Source organism: Miniopterus natalensis, chromosome 5 (assembly GCF_054644295.1).
Source record: "Miniopterus natalensis isolate mMinNat1 chromosome 5, mMinNat1.hap1, whole genome shotgun sequence".
Classification (NCBI taxonomy): Eukaryota; Metazoa; Chordata; class Mammalia; order Chiroptera; family Miniopteridae; genus Miniopterus; species Miniopterus natalensis.
The window spans coordinates 9,419,124-9,437,490 of record NC_142085.1 but is presented as its reverse complement, the minus strand read 5'-3'; the positions used below and the strand labels follow the sequence as shown (position 1 = coordinate 9,437,490).

Genomic DNA, 18,367 nt, shown 5'->3' with positions numbered 1-18,367 from the left:
GGATAAGTTCTGTACACACTGTGAGCATATGATATTATATGAATCAGGTTGTTATATTTTAACCTAGCTGACAAGGCACTTGTAGAGGCAGGTGTCCGAAGTTTAATGGCAGAGAGAAATTATCCTTATGTTAATGCAAAGAGTTCCTTGCAAATTTAAATTGTTTGTTGTGCCATTAGCGCTTAAACCTTGTTAGTAAGCTGTGTAGACGTCTGCAAATCACTCAGCTCTCCTAAGCGTTAGTTTCCTCTTCTGTGAAATGGGGACAATAGCATCTGCCTCGTGAAGTGATGGAGACCTGAGTGAGATGATGCACGTAAGGACTTAGCAGAGCGCCTGACTCCCGTAAACCAAACCCCTCAGTGTGTTAGTGGCTCTTGCTGTTGTGCTGTCTGTCTTTCTCTCCATGTTACCCTCAGACCGCAAGAAAAAGGAAACCCTGTTACAACATATGGTTGATTTTTCAGATCTTTTGAGTCATAAAACTAGTCAACAACTGTTCATAAATTCCTAGGTGTAAGCGTTTTTTCACATTTTTGGGGGAAATAATTTAGCGTAGTCAAAAAGGAACATGTTGTTTTCAAGGCGTTGGTCAGTATGTTGAGGTAGTGAAGGACCTGCTCTGCGACAGGAGCCGCTTCAACACGCACTGCGCCGCGGCGTCCAGGTGCGTGGAAAAGCCCAGGCGCCGGCCTGTTGTGCGTGCTGGGGGCGAGTGTGCCCCCCCCCCGACCTCCCGTCCCTCCCGTGCAGCGCTGCGTCCCCGCGTTGGAAACGGGCTGGTGCCGTACGGGCTCTGTGGCACTTCTGCCCCCTGCGTTTCCTTCTCTGAGGGCCCAGGGCATCCCTTCTCTTCCATTCCGTAGACTCCTTGGCGGGATGTGTTCCTAAGCTGTTTATAGAACGCTTCCAAAGAACCCTTCTCCTCTCGCCTCGTCAGGACAGCATCTTTCATATTCCTTTAAATACCGTGACTGGTTTATCTTTTGCATTTTAGTTTAAGTGTGGCTAGTTTTGACTTTGTCCTTATGTTTTGGTCCTGTACCAACCCCAAACAAAAGCAGGCTGCCAGGAGCCGTAGCGTGTAACCATGAGGCAGTCTGGTCAAAAACCAAACCATTTTCTGGGGACACACGGAGTCTAAATTTAAATCCTGGCTCAACACTGCCTCTTTGTGTGACTCTCAGGAAGCACTTCTCTCTGAGCCTCAGTTTCTTCATCTATTAAAAGGGAGCAATTGGTAAGAACTTACGGCACAAGCGCTTGTATGCACGTGAAGGCTAATGGTCATTAATAGTCATTATTTGTGCCTCTGCTGTCTGCAGGCAACTGTTAATTCAAGAACATTAATAGCATATACATTGTTTTATTTACTCTATTACTAACTTAATTATATTTTAAAACTATTGTTAAAGACTTCAAATTAATACATATTTATTTATTTGTATGTTTATGTACTTGTATGTGTTTGGGAGTGAATACATATCAAGGTATATCAACAAGCCCTTTACTACAAATTGTTACATGAGTATATACAAAAGGAATAAAGTTAGAATTAGGATCTTTAAATATATGTATTATGAAGGCTCCCACAGGTACCATTTTATGTGTATCCCAGAGAGTCTGATGTCTGCTCTTTCATTTGAAGTACACCTTCATCAGTAGTTTCTTAAGATTAACATTTTGACATCTAACCAGGAGGATATTTTTCTCTGACTTTTAAAATTTTTATTTTTATTGAATTGTGATCCAAGAGCATTATATTTATTATTTATTTTTATTTATTTGGAATTTATTAAAATTTGCTTTGTGGCCTTTCCAATTTACCAAATAGAAGTCTGTTTTTCCAGTTTTATTGAAAAAGAATTGGCATGCATCACTGTGTAAGTTTAAGGCATACAGCATGGTGGCTTGAATTACATCTATTGTGGAATATATTCAGCTAAAATCCATCTTCTCATATAGATACAATGAAAGAAAAGAAAAGAAAAGGAAAACGAAACCCATTAATGATGACTTCCTTCTGTTACTGTAGCCCAGGGTGTCTCGGGCGGGCCCCAGGTTCCACTCGTGGCGTCCGCGTCTGCGGGCCCGGCCCGAGCAGCGCCAGGCAGACAGCTCCCCGAGTAACACGCGCGTCAGGCCGGACGCTCCTCCCGGACGCTGTGTCCACGCGCATCGCACGGAAGCTCCCATCCGAACCCGGGAGAGGCCACAGGAATGATGCCCCTCCCCAGCCTTCCTCACCCCCACTGGGCAAGGCCAGGACAGCTTGGCGCCCCCCGACCCGAGCCGCGAGCCCGCTCGCTGCCCGCGCGTCCTCTGAGGCAGCTTTGCTCACCCTCAGCACCGTGGACATCTTTGGCTGGATGTTTCTTGGTTGTGGGGACTGTTGTGCATTGTAGGGTGTTCAACAGTATCCCTGGTCTATACCCACTAGATGCCACTAGCGCCTCCCTGGTTGTGACAAACCCATCTTTACGCGTTGCCAAATGTCACTGGTCTGAGGCATGTGCCACATCATCTGTTGGGTCGGTACCTGTTCAGCACAGGGCTCCAAATATAACATGCTGCCCGTAAACACGCGCAGCAGGGGCTCACCCACCAGCCTGGTTCCCAGCAGTCACGGAATGTTCTTCACTCACCAGCTGGCAGAAACAAAATAGCAGATACGTAGGTCTGAAGGCTCAGGTAGAGCTAGTCACCACTCCCTAAAATTGGCCGCTGGTAATTACGCCCGCGCTCATTTCTTTGCTGAAGATACCCTTGCCCGGCTGTCATGACTGCCACAGCCCAGTCCTGCCAGCCGCCAGTGCCTCGCGCTGCCCAGCTCCCTTCACTCGTGGAACAGCGGAGGTGAATGGGCCCTCGATTTCCTCCGGGGAAAGTCAGGCAAGGGGCAGACAGCAGGGCAAGGAGCGAGGTTCGTGTATCTGCACCCAGGTCCGCTTGCCCCACAGAAAATTCGTTAGCATCGACCTGGTTTGGCATCTTTCAGCCCGTAGCCTGGAAGTTTGGGTTTACTAAGTTTTTTGCATTGTCCTTCCATATATTAAAGAGCAGTCTGACTTGAAACAGATGAGAACAGACTCGCTTTCCAGGGCACGCTTTCCGAATGGGCGTTGTCCTAAACATATACAGCCTGTGAAATCATTTGGTCTGGCCCTGCCAAGGCCTCAGCAAAGAGAAGCGGTTCCAGCCATCACATTAGGGGTGAGTTAATTGTTTGACCAAATATAGCAAGCAGGTTTCTAAGTTGATAATTTTGTATGGCTTGCAAATGATGTTATAGATATCCAAATGGCCCTTGGCAGAAAAAGGGCCCCCACCCGTGTTAACCGCTGAGAAACCATTGACCAGACAGATAAAGCTCCGCCAGAACTTCATTCTGGTAGACGTGTGGTCCCCGAACACCTTGCATTTGTTAAAAACCCTGCATGATCCAAAAAAACAGATTTATATGTGTGCAGTGATTTTGTTCAGTAAGTTTTGGCTAAAAGGTGTAGCATTTACAGTGTGAGAGCCACAGAGCTGTGAGAGTATTCCTTTTTTTTTTCTCTTCCAAGTATGTTTTTATTGATTTGTAGAGAGAGACAGAAGAGGAGAGAGAAACACTGATGTGAGAGAGAAGCATTAGTCGGTTCCCTCCTGCACCCACCTGACTGGAGATCGAGCCCACAACCCAGGCATGTGCCCTGACCGGGAATTGAACCGGTGGCCTTTCAGTGCACAGGATGGCACTCAACCGAGCCACACCGGCCAGGGCAAGAGTGTTTCTTTTATGAGGGTTAGAGCTTGCTAGGGCTGTTCTTTTTGGTCATATATTTGTTATGTCATTTGTATTTTCTAATGTGCTCTTTAAAACTATTGAAGAAATACTGCGAAAATACATTTTTTTCCCTGCTGTGTGAGCCCTTCCTCCCATTCATCTGACTGGAAGTGGGGCTGTTAGAGGAGACAGCACTTTTGAGTTGAAAGCTTATTAAAACACACCTCTAAGGAACAGCACTGTAGCGATGACAGTGCCCGCCTTCCCTGTCCTCCTGCTGCGGAAGCTTCAGGGAGGGGTCCTGATAGCCAAATGATGGCTATTTTATAAAAAGAACTAGGTAGAAAATCAAGCAGGGAAAAAGGCTGTGACATTTAAGGCCGCATTAAGCAAGCGGGCCCAGGAGCACGGGTGTTGCCTTACACATGAACGTGAAGGAGGAGAGAGCTCGGTCCAGTTGGTTCTTGACAGCTGCACAGTGGCACCTGCCACTGGGTCTTCTCAGCATCTGGTCTGTCTTCAGGGTCTCGCAGACAATAGCTCTGCGCTGATGTGATGCCGCAAAGTACCGAAGGAAGTGCCTGGAAATACACCAATTCTTGTGAAGTTTTATTTTTCTACTCTCCATTTCAGATATGGTTTTGGAGAGGCAGGGAAGCCTAAATTTGGCATTGAACCTAATGCTGAGCTTATATATGAAGTTACACTTAAGAGCTTCGAAAAGGTGAGAAAATACCAACTTCTCTGAAATCGTGGTAGATTTCTTCTCCATCCGCTTCCTGTGAATTAGAGAATGTATTGCCAGGTGGGGTAGGTCGCTGGTGTTACGTGCATGTTGTCTCTTGTCTCTGACTGCCTCTGGAGTGTGGACCCCTGAGCCCGCACAGCTGATCACAGCTAAGGAGCGCAGTGTTCTGATTTTGTTCCTATGTGTCAGCCCTTTTTTGTACTTTTTTGGGTAGAATCCAAGACTTGTTCCCTATTTGTTCCTAGACTTGTTCTTTTTGTACTTTTTTCCTGGGTTGAAGACAAAAAGGTTCACGTTCTGCCAAGCAGCTCCTTGGGGGAGGGGGCACAGTTTTCCAGTGCTGAACGGGTTGTACCCTTCTCAGGAGTGGTGAAGAGGCCCTCACTGTGGCTCCACGTTATTATCCAAAAAGTGCAGTTATTATCCAAAAATGGGCCACCAGCCTCTGTGACGAGGAACACAAGGACAAACCTGCTAACCCCAGGCCTTTTTTTTCCCATATCTGTCCAAGTAGAAAAAAAGAGTTTGTTGATTGCCTTGAGTTCCAGAAACAGCGTGCCTCCTCGAGTGTATTTCCATCTCAGGCCTGCCTCCGGCAGCCGCCAGCAGCAGCCTCACTGGGCAAACGCAAAGCAGATGCCGAGCTGGGCATTCCGTCCTGTCCAGCCGAGTCCCCTTTGCATCAGTCACCGGAGCCCACCGTCCTGAGAGCCCAGAGCCCTGCATTTTGTGTGCCTTTCTTATTTCCAGTGCTCCCTCCAGGTCTGTGCATTAAGCTGTGAACTGGAAACGTGACTGTTTATATTTTACTCGGTTTTGAAAGGAGACCTGTAACTACGGGCTGAGAAAGGCAGGGGAGGGCTGCTTTGGGGTTCTCCCCCAACAGCGATGTTCCTGACCATACCCCTCACACTTCACACCCCCGGAGCAGATGCGCTCTCGCCGTGACCGGCGCTCTCCTGAAGGGCTGCTAGCTCAGCACTGGTCCTCCGGAGCTGTCTCCACAGCACAGAGTTTTATTGTTAAAGAGAAAGGCGAATCTGTAGCAGGTGGTTATTTGGGCCTTGACTGGCCTCTTCCCATATTAATGAAGTAGCGCCCTCTCCTCCCCCGTGGCCGGTGACCTTGCTCCCAGGCACCCCCGCTGGTGCGCACCGCGAGCCTGGACCTGTCGCTGCTCCGGGAATAACACCACTTGCTTTATTTGAAACCATGTGAAGGTGTGCGATGTTGGAGGCAGCGCGATTTAATTTTCTGCCTCATAGTAAGAATATTTTTATATTCTATAAGGACTGAACCTAATATAAAGTGCACAGGACCTTATTACTAGATTTTTAATGATAGAGCTAAGTTGTTAAGAAGCAATGGGGGGGTGCCAGAAAGACTAGTAGCTCATTTTCACTTTGCTGGGGCCTCTAACACCAGGAATACCCCACTAGGTGCCTTTTGAATAGAAGTTTATAGGCACCCACTTAAGCTGCATAATTCCCATGCAGCACATACCTCAGACATGGCCTTTTCCTTCTCCCGAAAGGACCCCAGGCGGATCTGTGGACTCTGATCCTTCTAAATCCAGCCGTTCGTAATGAAAACGCAGTTGTCTTGGATTTGTGCCTTTATTTTTTAATTATTTTTTAGTATATCTTTATTGATTTCAGAGAGAGGAAGGGAGGGGGAGAGAGAGATAGAAGCATCAATGATGAGAGAGTCATTGATCGGCCGCCTCCTGCACGCCCCCGACTGGAGATCAAGCCCGCAACCCGGGCTTGTGCCCTGACCGGGAATCGAACCCCGATCTCCTGGGTCCTAGGTCGATGCTTGACCACTGAGCCCCTGGGCCGGGCAGGATTCGCACCTTTAATGGGGGAGAAGAATGATACGCACAATAGAGATGAGCAGAGGACCATGAAATCATTTATTTGGGGCTTTGAAATGGCGTTTTTGCATCAGCTTTGCCCCCCAGTTATGTTTTCCTTGAAATTCCCCAGGTGTACACCGCAGGTGAGTGCAATGTGGAAGCTTTATTATATCTGGTTGCGTCAGAGTGGAAGAAACAGCTACATGGTCTGGAATTTTAAAAATTCTCATGAATATACAGCTTGACTTGACTACAGTAGTGTTCCCATTTTAGAGCTGAAAAACCGAGGCTTGAGAGAAACAGCTTGCTGAGGTCATACGGCGGTTTAGTGGCGCCGGCTGCGGGAGGGAAATTAGGGCCTCTGGCTTTCGCTGTGGGCCTCACCTGCCCATCTAAAGACGCGCTCTGCAGCAGCCCCCACGGTTTCCTTCCCGCTGGAGCTTTGTCATTGGAAAGCGAGTTCTAGCCTGGCGGTGACTCGGCAGTGGCGGCTTTAAAAGCCAGTGTGTTTGAGGTGTGGGTGGCCTTGTTCTTACAGGCATCAGCTGACGCCTTTTCCTTCTCCGTTCACCTAACCATTGTCACAAATTTACACACAGGCCAAAGAATCCTGGGAGATGGATACCAAAGAAAAATTGGAGCAGGCTGCCATCGTCAAGGAGAAGGGAACTGTGTACTTCAAGGTATGTGGGTTCCTGAGCAGCCCTTTCTGCCTCAGGACTTCCTCGGGAGTCCGTGAATCGCCCTGACACTCCCTCCTCTGAAGTTTATCAGCACCCCTCCGGGTAAGAGTGAGCCTGAATTCTTACAAGTCTGTCACTCAGTGTAATAGTGAGAACAAATGAATTAACGTGACAAAAAGAATACAAATGCCTTTTTTAAAAATCCTTACCCGAGGATATGTTTATTGATTTGAGAGAGAGAGAAACGGAAACGCGCCTCTTGTAGGCGCCCCAACCGGGGACTGAACCCACAGCCTTCTGTTGTACAGGACGCGGCCCCAGCTCACGGAGCCTCCCGCCCGGGCGCGGATGCCTCTTCCACATGGTCTCCTCTGGATCGTAGCCGTCCCTAAAGGCAGGCCAGGTCGGCTTGCCGGCCACCACGGGGTCGCTGCAGGAGGGAAGCACCTTGCTTTGGTACATAGTCGCGCTCAGTAAGCATTTGTGGGATGAGACAAAGAAAGAATAAAATAATTGTTAGCAGCCAGGGAATTCGTAGAGGTGAGTTTCACGCCATTTCCATGGCCTTGGTGAAGTCACGTGAGGAGAGGAAAGAGAACCAGCACCTTTCAGAAGGAACTGGCAGGAGAGGATTCATTTCTCCTGGTGGCCAGGAAGGTCCCCGCCACCCCTGCGTTTGTGAGTGAGCTTTGTCATTGATTGCTTCTCGAAAACCCTTTCTTCTAACGCCTAGGAATGTGTGATTTCCTCAGTCAGATCTTAGCACCCCCTCTCCATAGAAAACAAAAAGAGAACACTTTACTCCGTTCTGATCAGTGCTTCCCACCCCAGATATGTCCCTGCTCCGTGTCAGGAAGGGCTGAGTGAGCAAGAGAGCCGGAGAAAGGGCAGTGCTGTCAAGGCTGCTTTCCCTCTTTTCTTGCTGCTGCAACCCAAGAACAAAAATTAGATGATGTTTTCAACAGCCTACAGCAGTGATGCGTAAATGTGCTTCAACAAGTCCTTGCGGAGCATTGGCTGTAAGACGTGCGGTTGGTTGACAGCCTTGTCTGGAGCAGAGGCGGTGTGCACGCGGGAGACAAAGGAGAGTTACGTGAGACTGCGCAGCCAGGGCCAGGGCCGGCGCAGCAGGGAGCACGGGCGTGGTTATTGTTTCCCACACTGCGAGGAGACCCGCCACTGGGTCATGAAGTCAATTTAGTGGGGGTGTATATTGCATAGTAAAATAAAGTATGGATCACCAGGAAACACTGGGGCATGGTGGAGAGAGCTCTGAGTCTGACCCTGGGGAAACTGGGTGTTATTGCTCCAGATGATTTAAAGTCACTTAAGGTCTAAAGAGGTTATTTTTTCAAGTGAAAACTTGAGGGAGTTAGATTAGATGATCCCCAAGTTTCTTCCCAGCCCTGTGGGTTTTTAAACTCAAGAGAGCAAGTTTGATTTTTTTAAATTCAATTTATGTATATTGGATACTTGTAAACTATTCAAGTGAGATTCTGAGTGCGCTTTTCGTAGACACAAATATATAATACACTAGAATAAAGAGAAATTTTTCTGTAAAATCCCTTTAGACCACAGGTCCTGAATGGTGTTTCCTATATGCCTGGAGTCCATTAAAGTCTTTAAACGTATTTTTTAATACTTCCCAAAACTTCTAAGTAGAACATTAACAGTTGAGGTGGGTGTTTGAGGCCCTCGGCATTTAACTGGAGTTAGAGTAAAACAGCTCGACGGCTCAGAAGCTCTGTTGGTTGCTGATGGCTTGGAACGTTGGGGAACATTGCTGACAATGGCAAGGGCGCATGTCATATCAAGGGCTGTGTCCTGAACACAGAGAGAGAAGCCAGAATTTGTGATCAGTAGCAAAAAGCTTTGCTTAAGTGTCTGTACAGTTACTGAATTTGGTTGCTTCTTAGTATCACAACTGAACCCTCTTAAAATGACTGATCTTTGAATAAAACCTGGATCAGCAGTCACACATATGGAACATATTATTTTTAACATGCAACTTGACAGACGAAATCTTTCAAAACACTAGTCCATTGGGGGAAAATTCATAAAAGGTTCAAAACCACTGACCTAAGACTTTTCTCCCAGAATGTCTCTGAACATTTTGTACTACCAAACACTTCCCCGGAGGCACCTCCCTAATTATAGGTAAAAGACCCTGGCAGTGAGCCTGGCTTTAGCCCAAAGGCCTCAAACTGGTCAGTGGGTCATTTCCTGTCCACATTCCCTTTTGAGATTTCAGGGCAGGTTTCAGTCTCCACACTGCCCTCCTGGGCCTCGTCTTTCCGGGGGCTGACCTGGAGCATTGTGCACATGCAGAGTCCAGACTTGTGGTGACAGCAGAGAGGTGACATTAAAATGTGCATGTCAGGCCATGAGGACATTGGAGCTCCACTTCCACTGACCTGCGATTGGGTTTTCACTGAAGTGGGTAAATCTCTCCCCTTAGGAGAGTTGAATTGTGGCCGGCCGACTGTGAGTGGTTTTGCTGTTCAGATTGTGCATTCCTCGTATCAGCCTCTGAGCACTGAAGAAAAGAAAGGTGGGAGAGGCCTCTCTTTCGTGGCTTAGACAGAATCAAGCCCAGATAACATGCCATCCCGCCAAGGCATTGTGCGCGTCAGTTAAGCAGACACGATTTTCATTTCTCCCCGTAGCTGACAGCATTCAGCAGGACCAGAGCATTCACTGTCACAGCCGCTTAGAGTTTCTTCTGACACAGGCGGTGGCAGGAAGTCTGAGGACAGGGCAGGGACGTGTGCTTCTGGCGCCCCCGTGTGCTCCGTGGGAGGAAGGCATCCCCACGGCGAGCTGCTTAGGGACCGTCTTTCAGCCCCGGAACCCTTTTCAGACAGACCGGGCTTTTACTATGTTTTGACCGCCCTTGCTGAACCAGGAAACCAGTGCTATGATTTAGAAATAAGTCATTTATGAGTCTAGGATTTTAGGGTAAAAAAACTCGTAAGAGTCAACCCTGACTTCTTTCTCCTACATTATTTATTTATTTACTTTTTACTTGATTTTAGGGAGGGAGGAAGAAAGAGACTGACAGACATTGATGTCAGAGAGAAACATCGGTCAGGGATCAAACCCACAACCTGGGTATGTGCCGTGACTGGGAATCGAGCCTGCCCCCTTTTGGTGCACGGGACAGCACTCCCACTGAGCCACACCGGCCAGGGCCTTACATTCTTAGAGCAGGATTTCTCAGCCTCAGCACTGACGTTTGGGGACGTATGATTCTGTGTTGTTGGGAGGCTGTCATGGTCGTTGTCGGATATTTAGCAGCGTTCCTTGCCTCTACCCACTAGATGCCGCTAGTACAGACACCCCTCCAGTCACGACAACTAAAAACCATCTCCAAACATGGCCAGATGTCCCGGAGGCCACCGTCATCCCCGTGGGGGATTCCTGTGTGAGCACATCAGAAGCAGAAGTACCACAAAACAAATACCTGTGCTCATTGGAAGTTGAGATCTAAAGAAAATGATGTAGAATCATATATGAAAGAGCTTTCACGAAATTCACGTGGCCTCTCAGCGTAAGGAGCTGCTAGGAGGCTGCTGCTGTTTTTCTGTTTAGAACCCGTAGCCACAACCTGCCGAGGTGCTGAGACCTGGCCTGTGCGCTCCCTGGCTCCTCTTTTCTTTCCCTGAAACAGTGTAGTGGGAGATCGTCGGGAAGGTAACGGTACGTTAAAGATGAAGGGGGGAGGGGGAGAGGGAACTAGGCACAGCAGGGAAGCCGTCCCTGCCTGGTCTAACGGGAGCGACACCTTTCATTCCTGCCACCTCCGTGTCGCTCCCAGGGATAGAACAACTTTGGATTCCCTGGTTATAGTCCTTTGACTTAATATTTATTCAGTAAACCTGCATGAAGGGCCTCTTTGTGCTAAACCCTCGATACTCCAGAAGGGATGGAACATGCTTCCTGTCCTCGGGGAGCTCACAGTCCAGCAGGAGAAGAGAGTGACGGAGAGGAACCCTGGAACTGGGCGAGGGCTTTCTTCCTTTTATTTTTGTAGTGGCCAGAAAAGGAGAGGTGAGCCTTTGGCTGTGACAAAAGATAATGAGTGTCTTAGTTACCTCGGCTGCGTAATAAAGTCCTGAGACTAGACTTAAGCAAAGGGAATTCACTTCTCCCAGTTCCGGAGATGGAGCCCAAGGTCAGGGTGCCAGCAGGGTCTCAACAGAGCCCTGTTCTTGGCTGGCAGGTGGCTTCCTTCGTGCTGGTCCTCGCATGACTTTCCCTAGGTGCTTGTGGGTGGGGGGAGAGACGCAGCAAGTTCTCTGGTGCCTCGCACAAGGGAACTAATTCTACCACGAGGGCATCACCTCCAGAGTCCCCCAAACCTGATTGCCTCCCAAAGGCCCCACCTCAAAACACCACATTGGGGGTAGGGCTTCAGCATATGAATGGGGGGTCAGTTCAGTCCATAGCAAGCACAATAGTATTTCCTCTAGAATTTCAGCATTTATTATGAAAGGGCCCGGTTTCATATTCTTACAGCCCGTATCAAATTCCCCAGCGGCGAGGCCCACACGCTGATTTAGGAGCCGCCTCCAGAAGCCCCCCCGAATCCGCCTGCACTGCGTTTGTAAAGCAGAAGCGGGGCGCCCTCTGCCGCCCCGGCCCGTCCTCCCTGTGAAGAGGGCCCTGGGGCTGCAGCTTCCCCCTGGTTCAGACCCGGGCTCTCCACTTGGCACCGGCCTGCCCCGTCCTCGCCGAAAGCGGACCGCAGGGCTTCCTTCCGCGGGCGGAGCTCATTTCTTAAGCCAGCCCTCTGAAGTCCTTTACGGCGGGGACAGGGACAGGGACGTCCGCAGACCTGCTCTGCGATTCTTCTCTTAGTGGCCGAGTGAGGCGTGGCGAGAGGAGCACCTGAGGGGAGACACGACCCTCTGCACGGAGTGGGCGCCCTGCTTTGACCCATGAACCCTGGCGACGTCATCTCAATTTGACACTGACACTGTGTCGCTCACACTGGGTTTACTGTCCTCATGGTCTGGCTGCCCTCCGAGAAGATGTGTCACCTGCTTTCGAGCTTTATGGTCACCTTTCTCTCATTCATCCTAAAACTGCAGCACACACATTGTCTCGGCCCCATCATTTCTTATATAGAGCAAATGTATAATTCATTTTCACAAGAATTAATTACACTTATTCACAGTGTGTTCGAATTCTGCCAGTCAGGTAAGGGCAAAGCATGATTAAGAGAAAGGTTTTTCTCATGTAGCTAACGGACACCGCTGCGATTTGTTTCATAGTTATTTTTGTTGGATGCTGCTGTTCAACTGTGTGTATTCCCACTGTCCATAGGACAGAGGTCAGCAAACCCCAGCCTGTTCTCGAGGGCGGGTTCGATGGGGACACAGCCACACCCACTTATTTCTCTGTTTCCTCAGCTGCTTCTGCAGTGCCAGCGACAGGGTTGTAACAGAGTGTTTGGGCTGCAAAGCCTTGCATTTCAGTACCTGCCTCTTCGCAGAACGTTTGCCGGCCCCTGCTTTAGATCACTAAAGATTTGCTGGAATGTGCCTGCTGTGCAGTGCTGATGTCCCGGGCAGAGGAGAAGGACCCTCCCCGCCAGGAGGGCCAGTGACGTGGCCTGAGGCTACTCACCAGCCTCTGGAAGGCTGGCAGGCAGATACTAGCTCCGCAGAACGTGACCCCAAAGCCTTGCTGCCCTCCCGCTGCGACACCTGCCCCTGGGGGCAGGGCGAGGGTGCGTGCGGGGGAGCAGCCTGGGCCGTGCTGGCCTGGACCAGCCCACGGGCCGCTGCGACCTCAGGAAGAAGAGGTGCCTGGCCAGCCACCCTAAGAACAAAAAGAAATGATGGGATCCCGGGGCCTGTCCGAGGCGGGTTTCCATTCGAGGATTTGGTGCCCGGGGAGGCCCGAGCGCGCCCGGCCGCGTTCCGTGGGGACAGAGTCATTTGCTGCTCCTCTCCCGCAGGGCGGCAAGTACTTGCAGGCGGTGATTCAGTACGGGAAGATCGTGTCCTGGCTCGAGATGGAGTACGGCCTGTCGGAGAAGGAGTCCAAGGCCTCGGAGTCCTTCCTGCTCGCCGCCTTCCTCAACCTGGCCATGTGCTACCTGAAGCTCCGCGAGTACACCAAGGCCGTCCAGTGCTGCGATAAGGTAGGGCCCGCGCGTCCCCGCCGCCCCGGGCCGGCTTCTCTCCCGGCCTTACTGACTGTTGGGGCTTTTCCATTTCTCAGCACGAACTGGGAAACTCAGAAAGGTTTTAACGAAGGACTTCTCTGATGCCTCGACCATTTATAATAATACCTTATGAATAAAAGTGTTCTTGTTGTTTTAACTCTCACCTGAGGATGTTTTTCCCATTGATTACTTTTTTAGAGAGTGGAAGAGAGAGAGAAACATCGAGTGAGAGACACATCAGCTGGTTGCCTCCCGCACTTGCCCTGATCGGGGTGGAAAGCAAACCCGCAACCGAGATATGTGCCCTTGACGGGACTCAAACCCGCCACCCTTTGGTCTGCAGGTCAACGCTCTAACCACTGAGCGCCTGGCCAGGGCATGAATAAAAGTTTTGATAAAATTTAACAATTTTTATCCATGACCTGTCTTAAATCTGTAGCACTTGGTATCAGATTAGACATATAGCTCCTCAGGTTCACATTAATAAGAACAGATTTATCTTAAGCTTTTCAGGACTTGCATGTAACAGGCCCCTTTGGCTCATGTAGAGCATCTATAAAGAAGTCACTTTTTGTTATTTATTTTATCCCTGATTAAGGATACACACAAATAATTTGAAAGGCCCACCCAGCTTCACAGCGCTCCCCCTTTTTGCATCGGTGTGTTTCGCGCCCGGGGCTCTGGCACAGTCCGTCTGCAGCGTGGTTCTGGTGCTTTTACACACGTGTCCCCGGGCGCTGGCTGTTAGGCAGGTGTCTGCTCTCAGAGTGAACCGTGTGTGTTACGCTGTGGGTAAAAGCCAATAGTTGCATGTACCTTAAAGATAAACAGAAAAGGGTAAGAAAGAAGCAACAATTTCATACCTCCTTTGTAAGATTATTTGGGAATTTTAAGATTTTGAGTTTTGTGGATCAGTATGTTCCCAGAATATCATATTTTACTCAATTTTTGCCTAAGAAAAAAAGTTACTGTTAATCACATTTTTAAGCTTTTCGCTTCTCTATTTTTTATTATAGTAGTATAAAGTTATTCAGAAGTCAGAATTATTGGAAACATACAGGAAAGTAAGAGCTTATAAAATTCCCACTGACTGTCTCTCCCAAAACCACTCATTCATCTCACACATACTCCAGCGTGGCTCAGCAGCTGAGCCGCGACCTGTGATCCAGGAGATCACCGTTCGATTCCCGGTCGGGGCACGTGCCCAGGTTGCGGGCTCGATCCTCAGCAGGGGCCGTGCAGGAGGCAGCCAATCAATGACTCTCATCATTGATGTTTCTCTCTCCCTCTCCCTCCCTCTCTCTGAAATCAATAGACATATTTTTTAAAAATAAAAATAAATAAAATTAGAATATATAGATTTAGATACATAGTTTTATAAAACGAGGACATTTTTCTGCATCTTATCAATCTATCATATAACTCTCCTTCATTCTTTTAAAGATCTATTTAGTATCCATTGTACATATCTATGGTTTATCTAACTGATCCCTTTTGGTAAATTTCCAGGGTTTTTGTTTTGTTTTTTAAAAATGTATCTTTATTGATTCCACAGAGAGGAAAGGAGAGGGAGAGAGAGAGATAGAAACATCAATGATGGGAGGGTCAGTGATCGGCTGCCTCCTGCACGCCCCCGACTGGGCATCAAGCCCGCAACCTGGGCATGTGCCCTGACCGGGAATCGAACCCTGATCGCCTGGATCCTAGGTCGACGCTCAGCCAGAGCCCTGCCAACTGGGCTCCAGGTTTTGATATATCAAATTATGTGGTGTCTCTCTTTGCATACTTGTGGGATTGTTTCTACAGGATAAATTCCTAGAAGTGGAAATACTGGGTCAAAAGACATGATTGTTTTAATACAGTAACATTTTAAATTTTAATATATATTATCATTGAATATTATCAGTGGTTTTTTTTCTCAGTATTATTGGCAACAAAAAATTTTTCTTCATTTCTTATTGCACGTTTTCTTTATTTGCCATTTGTACTTCTGTGAATTGCCTTCTTTGTTTTCGATCGATTGAGACAGTCTGTACATGATCACTATCAACCCTCTGTCTGACAGTAGAGACGATAAGGCCCTGCTCCCCTTATGTGTCTTTAAACTTCATTGATGGTATCTTTTTCTGTAAAGAAAGTTTTAGTGTTTATAGAGTCAAATCTGCCTTTTCCTTTCTAATTAGAAATCTTCCCCACCGTAAGAGTATAAAAATAACCCCATTCAGTACTTGCAAAACCTGTTCCAACTAGGTTTACTTTTTAAAAAAATGAACAGTATATTTTTTTTCTCAGGTAAGGCAACTCAGTTCCCTCTTATTTTCATTTTTCCAAAATTTTCCCAGCCATTCTTGGGCATTTACTCCTTTCATTGAACTTTAAAACGAACTTCTCAAGATCCCCCTTCCAAATCCTTTGGGATCTTTATAGAAATTGTATTAAAACGGAAATTAATTTGGGTAGTTGTGTTTTGATGAGTAGTATGCAGTAACCTTGAGCCCATCTTTTCAGTACGCTTTGTCTAACTCCCTGGCCAGACGGCTTTAGTAAGTTATTTAAATACTGAGTTTCTTTATAATTCCCACAAGTTACATCATTTTTTTCTAAAACATACACCATCTGTTCTAGGCCCTAGGACTGGACAGTGCCAATGAGAAGGGCTTGTACAGGAGGGGTGAAGCCCAGCTGCTCATGAACGAGTTCGAGTCGGCCAGGGGTGACTTTGAGAAGGTGCTGGAGGTCAACCCCCAGAACAAGGCCGCGAGACTGCAGATCTCCATGTGCCAGAGGAAGGCGAAGGAGCACAACGAGCGGGACCGCAGGATCTACGCCAACATGTTCACCAAGTTTGCAGAGCAGGATGCCAAGGTGTGTGCAGAGCCCACTGCCGCCAGGTAGATCAGAACTGACCTTGCCTTTGACTTGTGTTCTCAGAAGGTGAAGCTTGGGCACGGGGACAGCTCCGTGGCCCGGAAGCAGAGACTAGGGAAAAGTTTCCGAGCTGCCCTGAGGGGCTCTGGGCCCAGAGGTAGAAAGGGGCTGCTCTGCTCACCAAGGCACGTAGTAGAGGCACTGATGTGTCCTGCAGGAGGTGAGGAAAATTAATTCCATAGACATGTGCTAAAGCTTTTATTTTTGTTTTTTGTTTTATTATATGTTGTTATTGATTTTGGAGAGAGGGAGGGAGAGGAGGAGAGAGTCATTGATCGGCTGCCTCCTGCACGCCCCCTGCTGGGATGGAGCCCACAACCCTGGCATGTGCCCTGACCAGAAATCGAACCATGACCTCCTGGTTCATAGGTCAGTGCTCAACCACTGAGCCACACCAGCCAGGCAAAAGCTTTTATTATTTTTTAAAAATCAAGTGCATCAGGTTTTTTCCAGATAATACCTTCATGTTGAGACCTCCAATTTTCCCAGAAAATGGGCCGTGGTGGGGAAGCCCACCGCCATGCCCTCTGCTTGGAGGTTCGGGAGCCACCCTGGCAAAGGTGATGAGAGAGGCCAGCCTCTCCTGCCACGAGTTGTGTTCTGCCCCTGAGCTCATCCTTCACTCCCAACCTGCTTGTCACGTGGACTTGGTTATTAAACAGTGCCAAGCTAGTTGTTTTAACTAAAGAAAAGTAAACACTCCCGCTCTGACTGTTGGCAGCGCGGCCTGGCTTACGCAGTCGGGAAACCTCAGTCCAGTCCTTGTTCTGCCCCCTCGTGGGGGACCTGTTGTGGTCTGTGGGGCCAGGAACTAACTGAGCATTTCACTGTTTCTTCCTCAGGAAGAGGCCAGTAAAGCAATGGGCAAGAAGACTTTAGAAGGGGTCACCAATGAAAAGGAAACCAGAAGCCAAGCCGTGGAAGGAGAGAGAGCGAAAGGCCATGTATGACACCAGGCAAAGGAGGGAAGAGTCCTAATGAACTCGGCCCCTCCCCAGGCTTTCCCCAACTCAGGACTAAACAGTGTTCAATGTCAAGTTCGTCATAGTCTATGTGATTCTGGAAGCAAATGGCAAAACCAGTAGCTTCCCAAAAACCACACCCTGCTGCTGCCCAGCGCTCTCATCGAGGGGTGGCATGGGACCACTCCGGGGGAACAAACAGATGACTGTTGGGGCGGAGACAGCCAACAGCGGAGTCCAGCTCATTTCAGTTCATGTCAACTTCACTGCCCAATTCAGGGTCCCGTGAGATACTCCTAACAATTTGGGGCTGTCTGTTAGGTTTTACATTTGATTGAATTTTAATAGCAATTCAGAAACCTAAAAATAAATGCTTAATGAATTTTTCCTGTCTTACAGTTGGATGGGGGAAAAGAGGGTGAAGTCTTGTTTTTTAAGTAACTAGCGCTACGAATGCAACTGTTGTATTTTTAACCAACAGAACCCATGGTAGAGGGGTCTGGTGTCCCCTCAGGTCCATAGCCGGGTCACAGACTTGACCTCCAGAAGCTCAGAGCCCACTTGCTGGCTCACGCAGCCCTGTGAGGCCATCCCCCCCTCCCCTCCGCCCAGCCTGTCCCCGAGCAGGAATCCTGCCCCTCCCCAAACACTTCAGCAGTGACTGAGCGGAGGGAGCTTCTGCACCAGCATCGGCTGCTTGGGACAGAGTTCTGAGGCTGAAATGTGAAGAGTGATGAGAATCGTGCCTGCTCGCCTTCCTCTGCTCCTCGGTGAGCACAGGGCCGCCCCTACCCGGCTCCGCGCTAACCCGTCCTAGGAACGGCAGGCTTGCTCTTACAGAACCTCTGAGCCGACATATCCTTTAGGATCCATGCAGCTTTTTTTGGTTGTCTTTTTAAAATTACTGGCTCATAAACATTTGTGTACTGGTTTATGGAACTTATTTACACTCCTCTCTCATGTAAAAAGACTAAACAAAAAAAAATCCTTGACTTTTTACTATTAAGTAGCTGAATTTAAAAAAAAAATTTTTTTCAATCCTCACTGGAGGATATGTTTTTATTGATTTTTTTTTAAGAGCGAGGGAGAGAGAAACATTGATCAGTTGCCTCCCGAATGTGCATGGACCGAGGATCCAACCCACAACCTGGGTTCGTGCCCTGGCCAGGAAACGAACCTGCAGCCTTTCTGTGCACAACCAACTGAGCCACATTGGCCAGGGCAGTAGCTGAATTTTTTAAAAC

General features: G+C 48.5%; 1 protein-coding gene across 2 annotated transcripts in view; it reads left to right on the top strand.

Annotated features, from left to right (window-relative positions):
- FKBP5 (FKBP prolyl isomerase 5) overlaps positions 1 to 17,537 on the top strand; it is a 90,882-nt gene extending 73,345 nt beyond the window's left edge. For both annotated transcript variants that reach the window (XM_087817357.1, XM_087817358.1), the window contains exons 7-11: positions 4,403 to 4,493; positions 6,975 to 7,058; positions 13,024 to 13,209; positions 15,859 to 16,098; positions 17,004 to 17,537. In XM_087817357.1, the coding sequence (XP_087673483.1) occupies positions 4,403 to 4,493; positions 6,975 to 7,058; positions 13,024 to 13,209; positions 15,859 to 16,098; positions 17,004 to 17,111 (709 nt within the window). In that variant the 3' untranslated portion in view covers positions 17,112 to 17,537. The remainder of the gene's footprint in view (positions 1 to 4,402; positions 4,494 to 6,974; positions 7,059 to 13,023; positions 13,210 to 15,858; positions 16,099 to 17,003) is intronic.
- Positions 17,538 to 18,367: the final 830 nt, after the last annotated feature.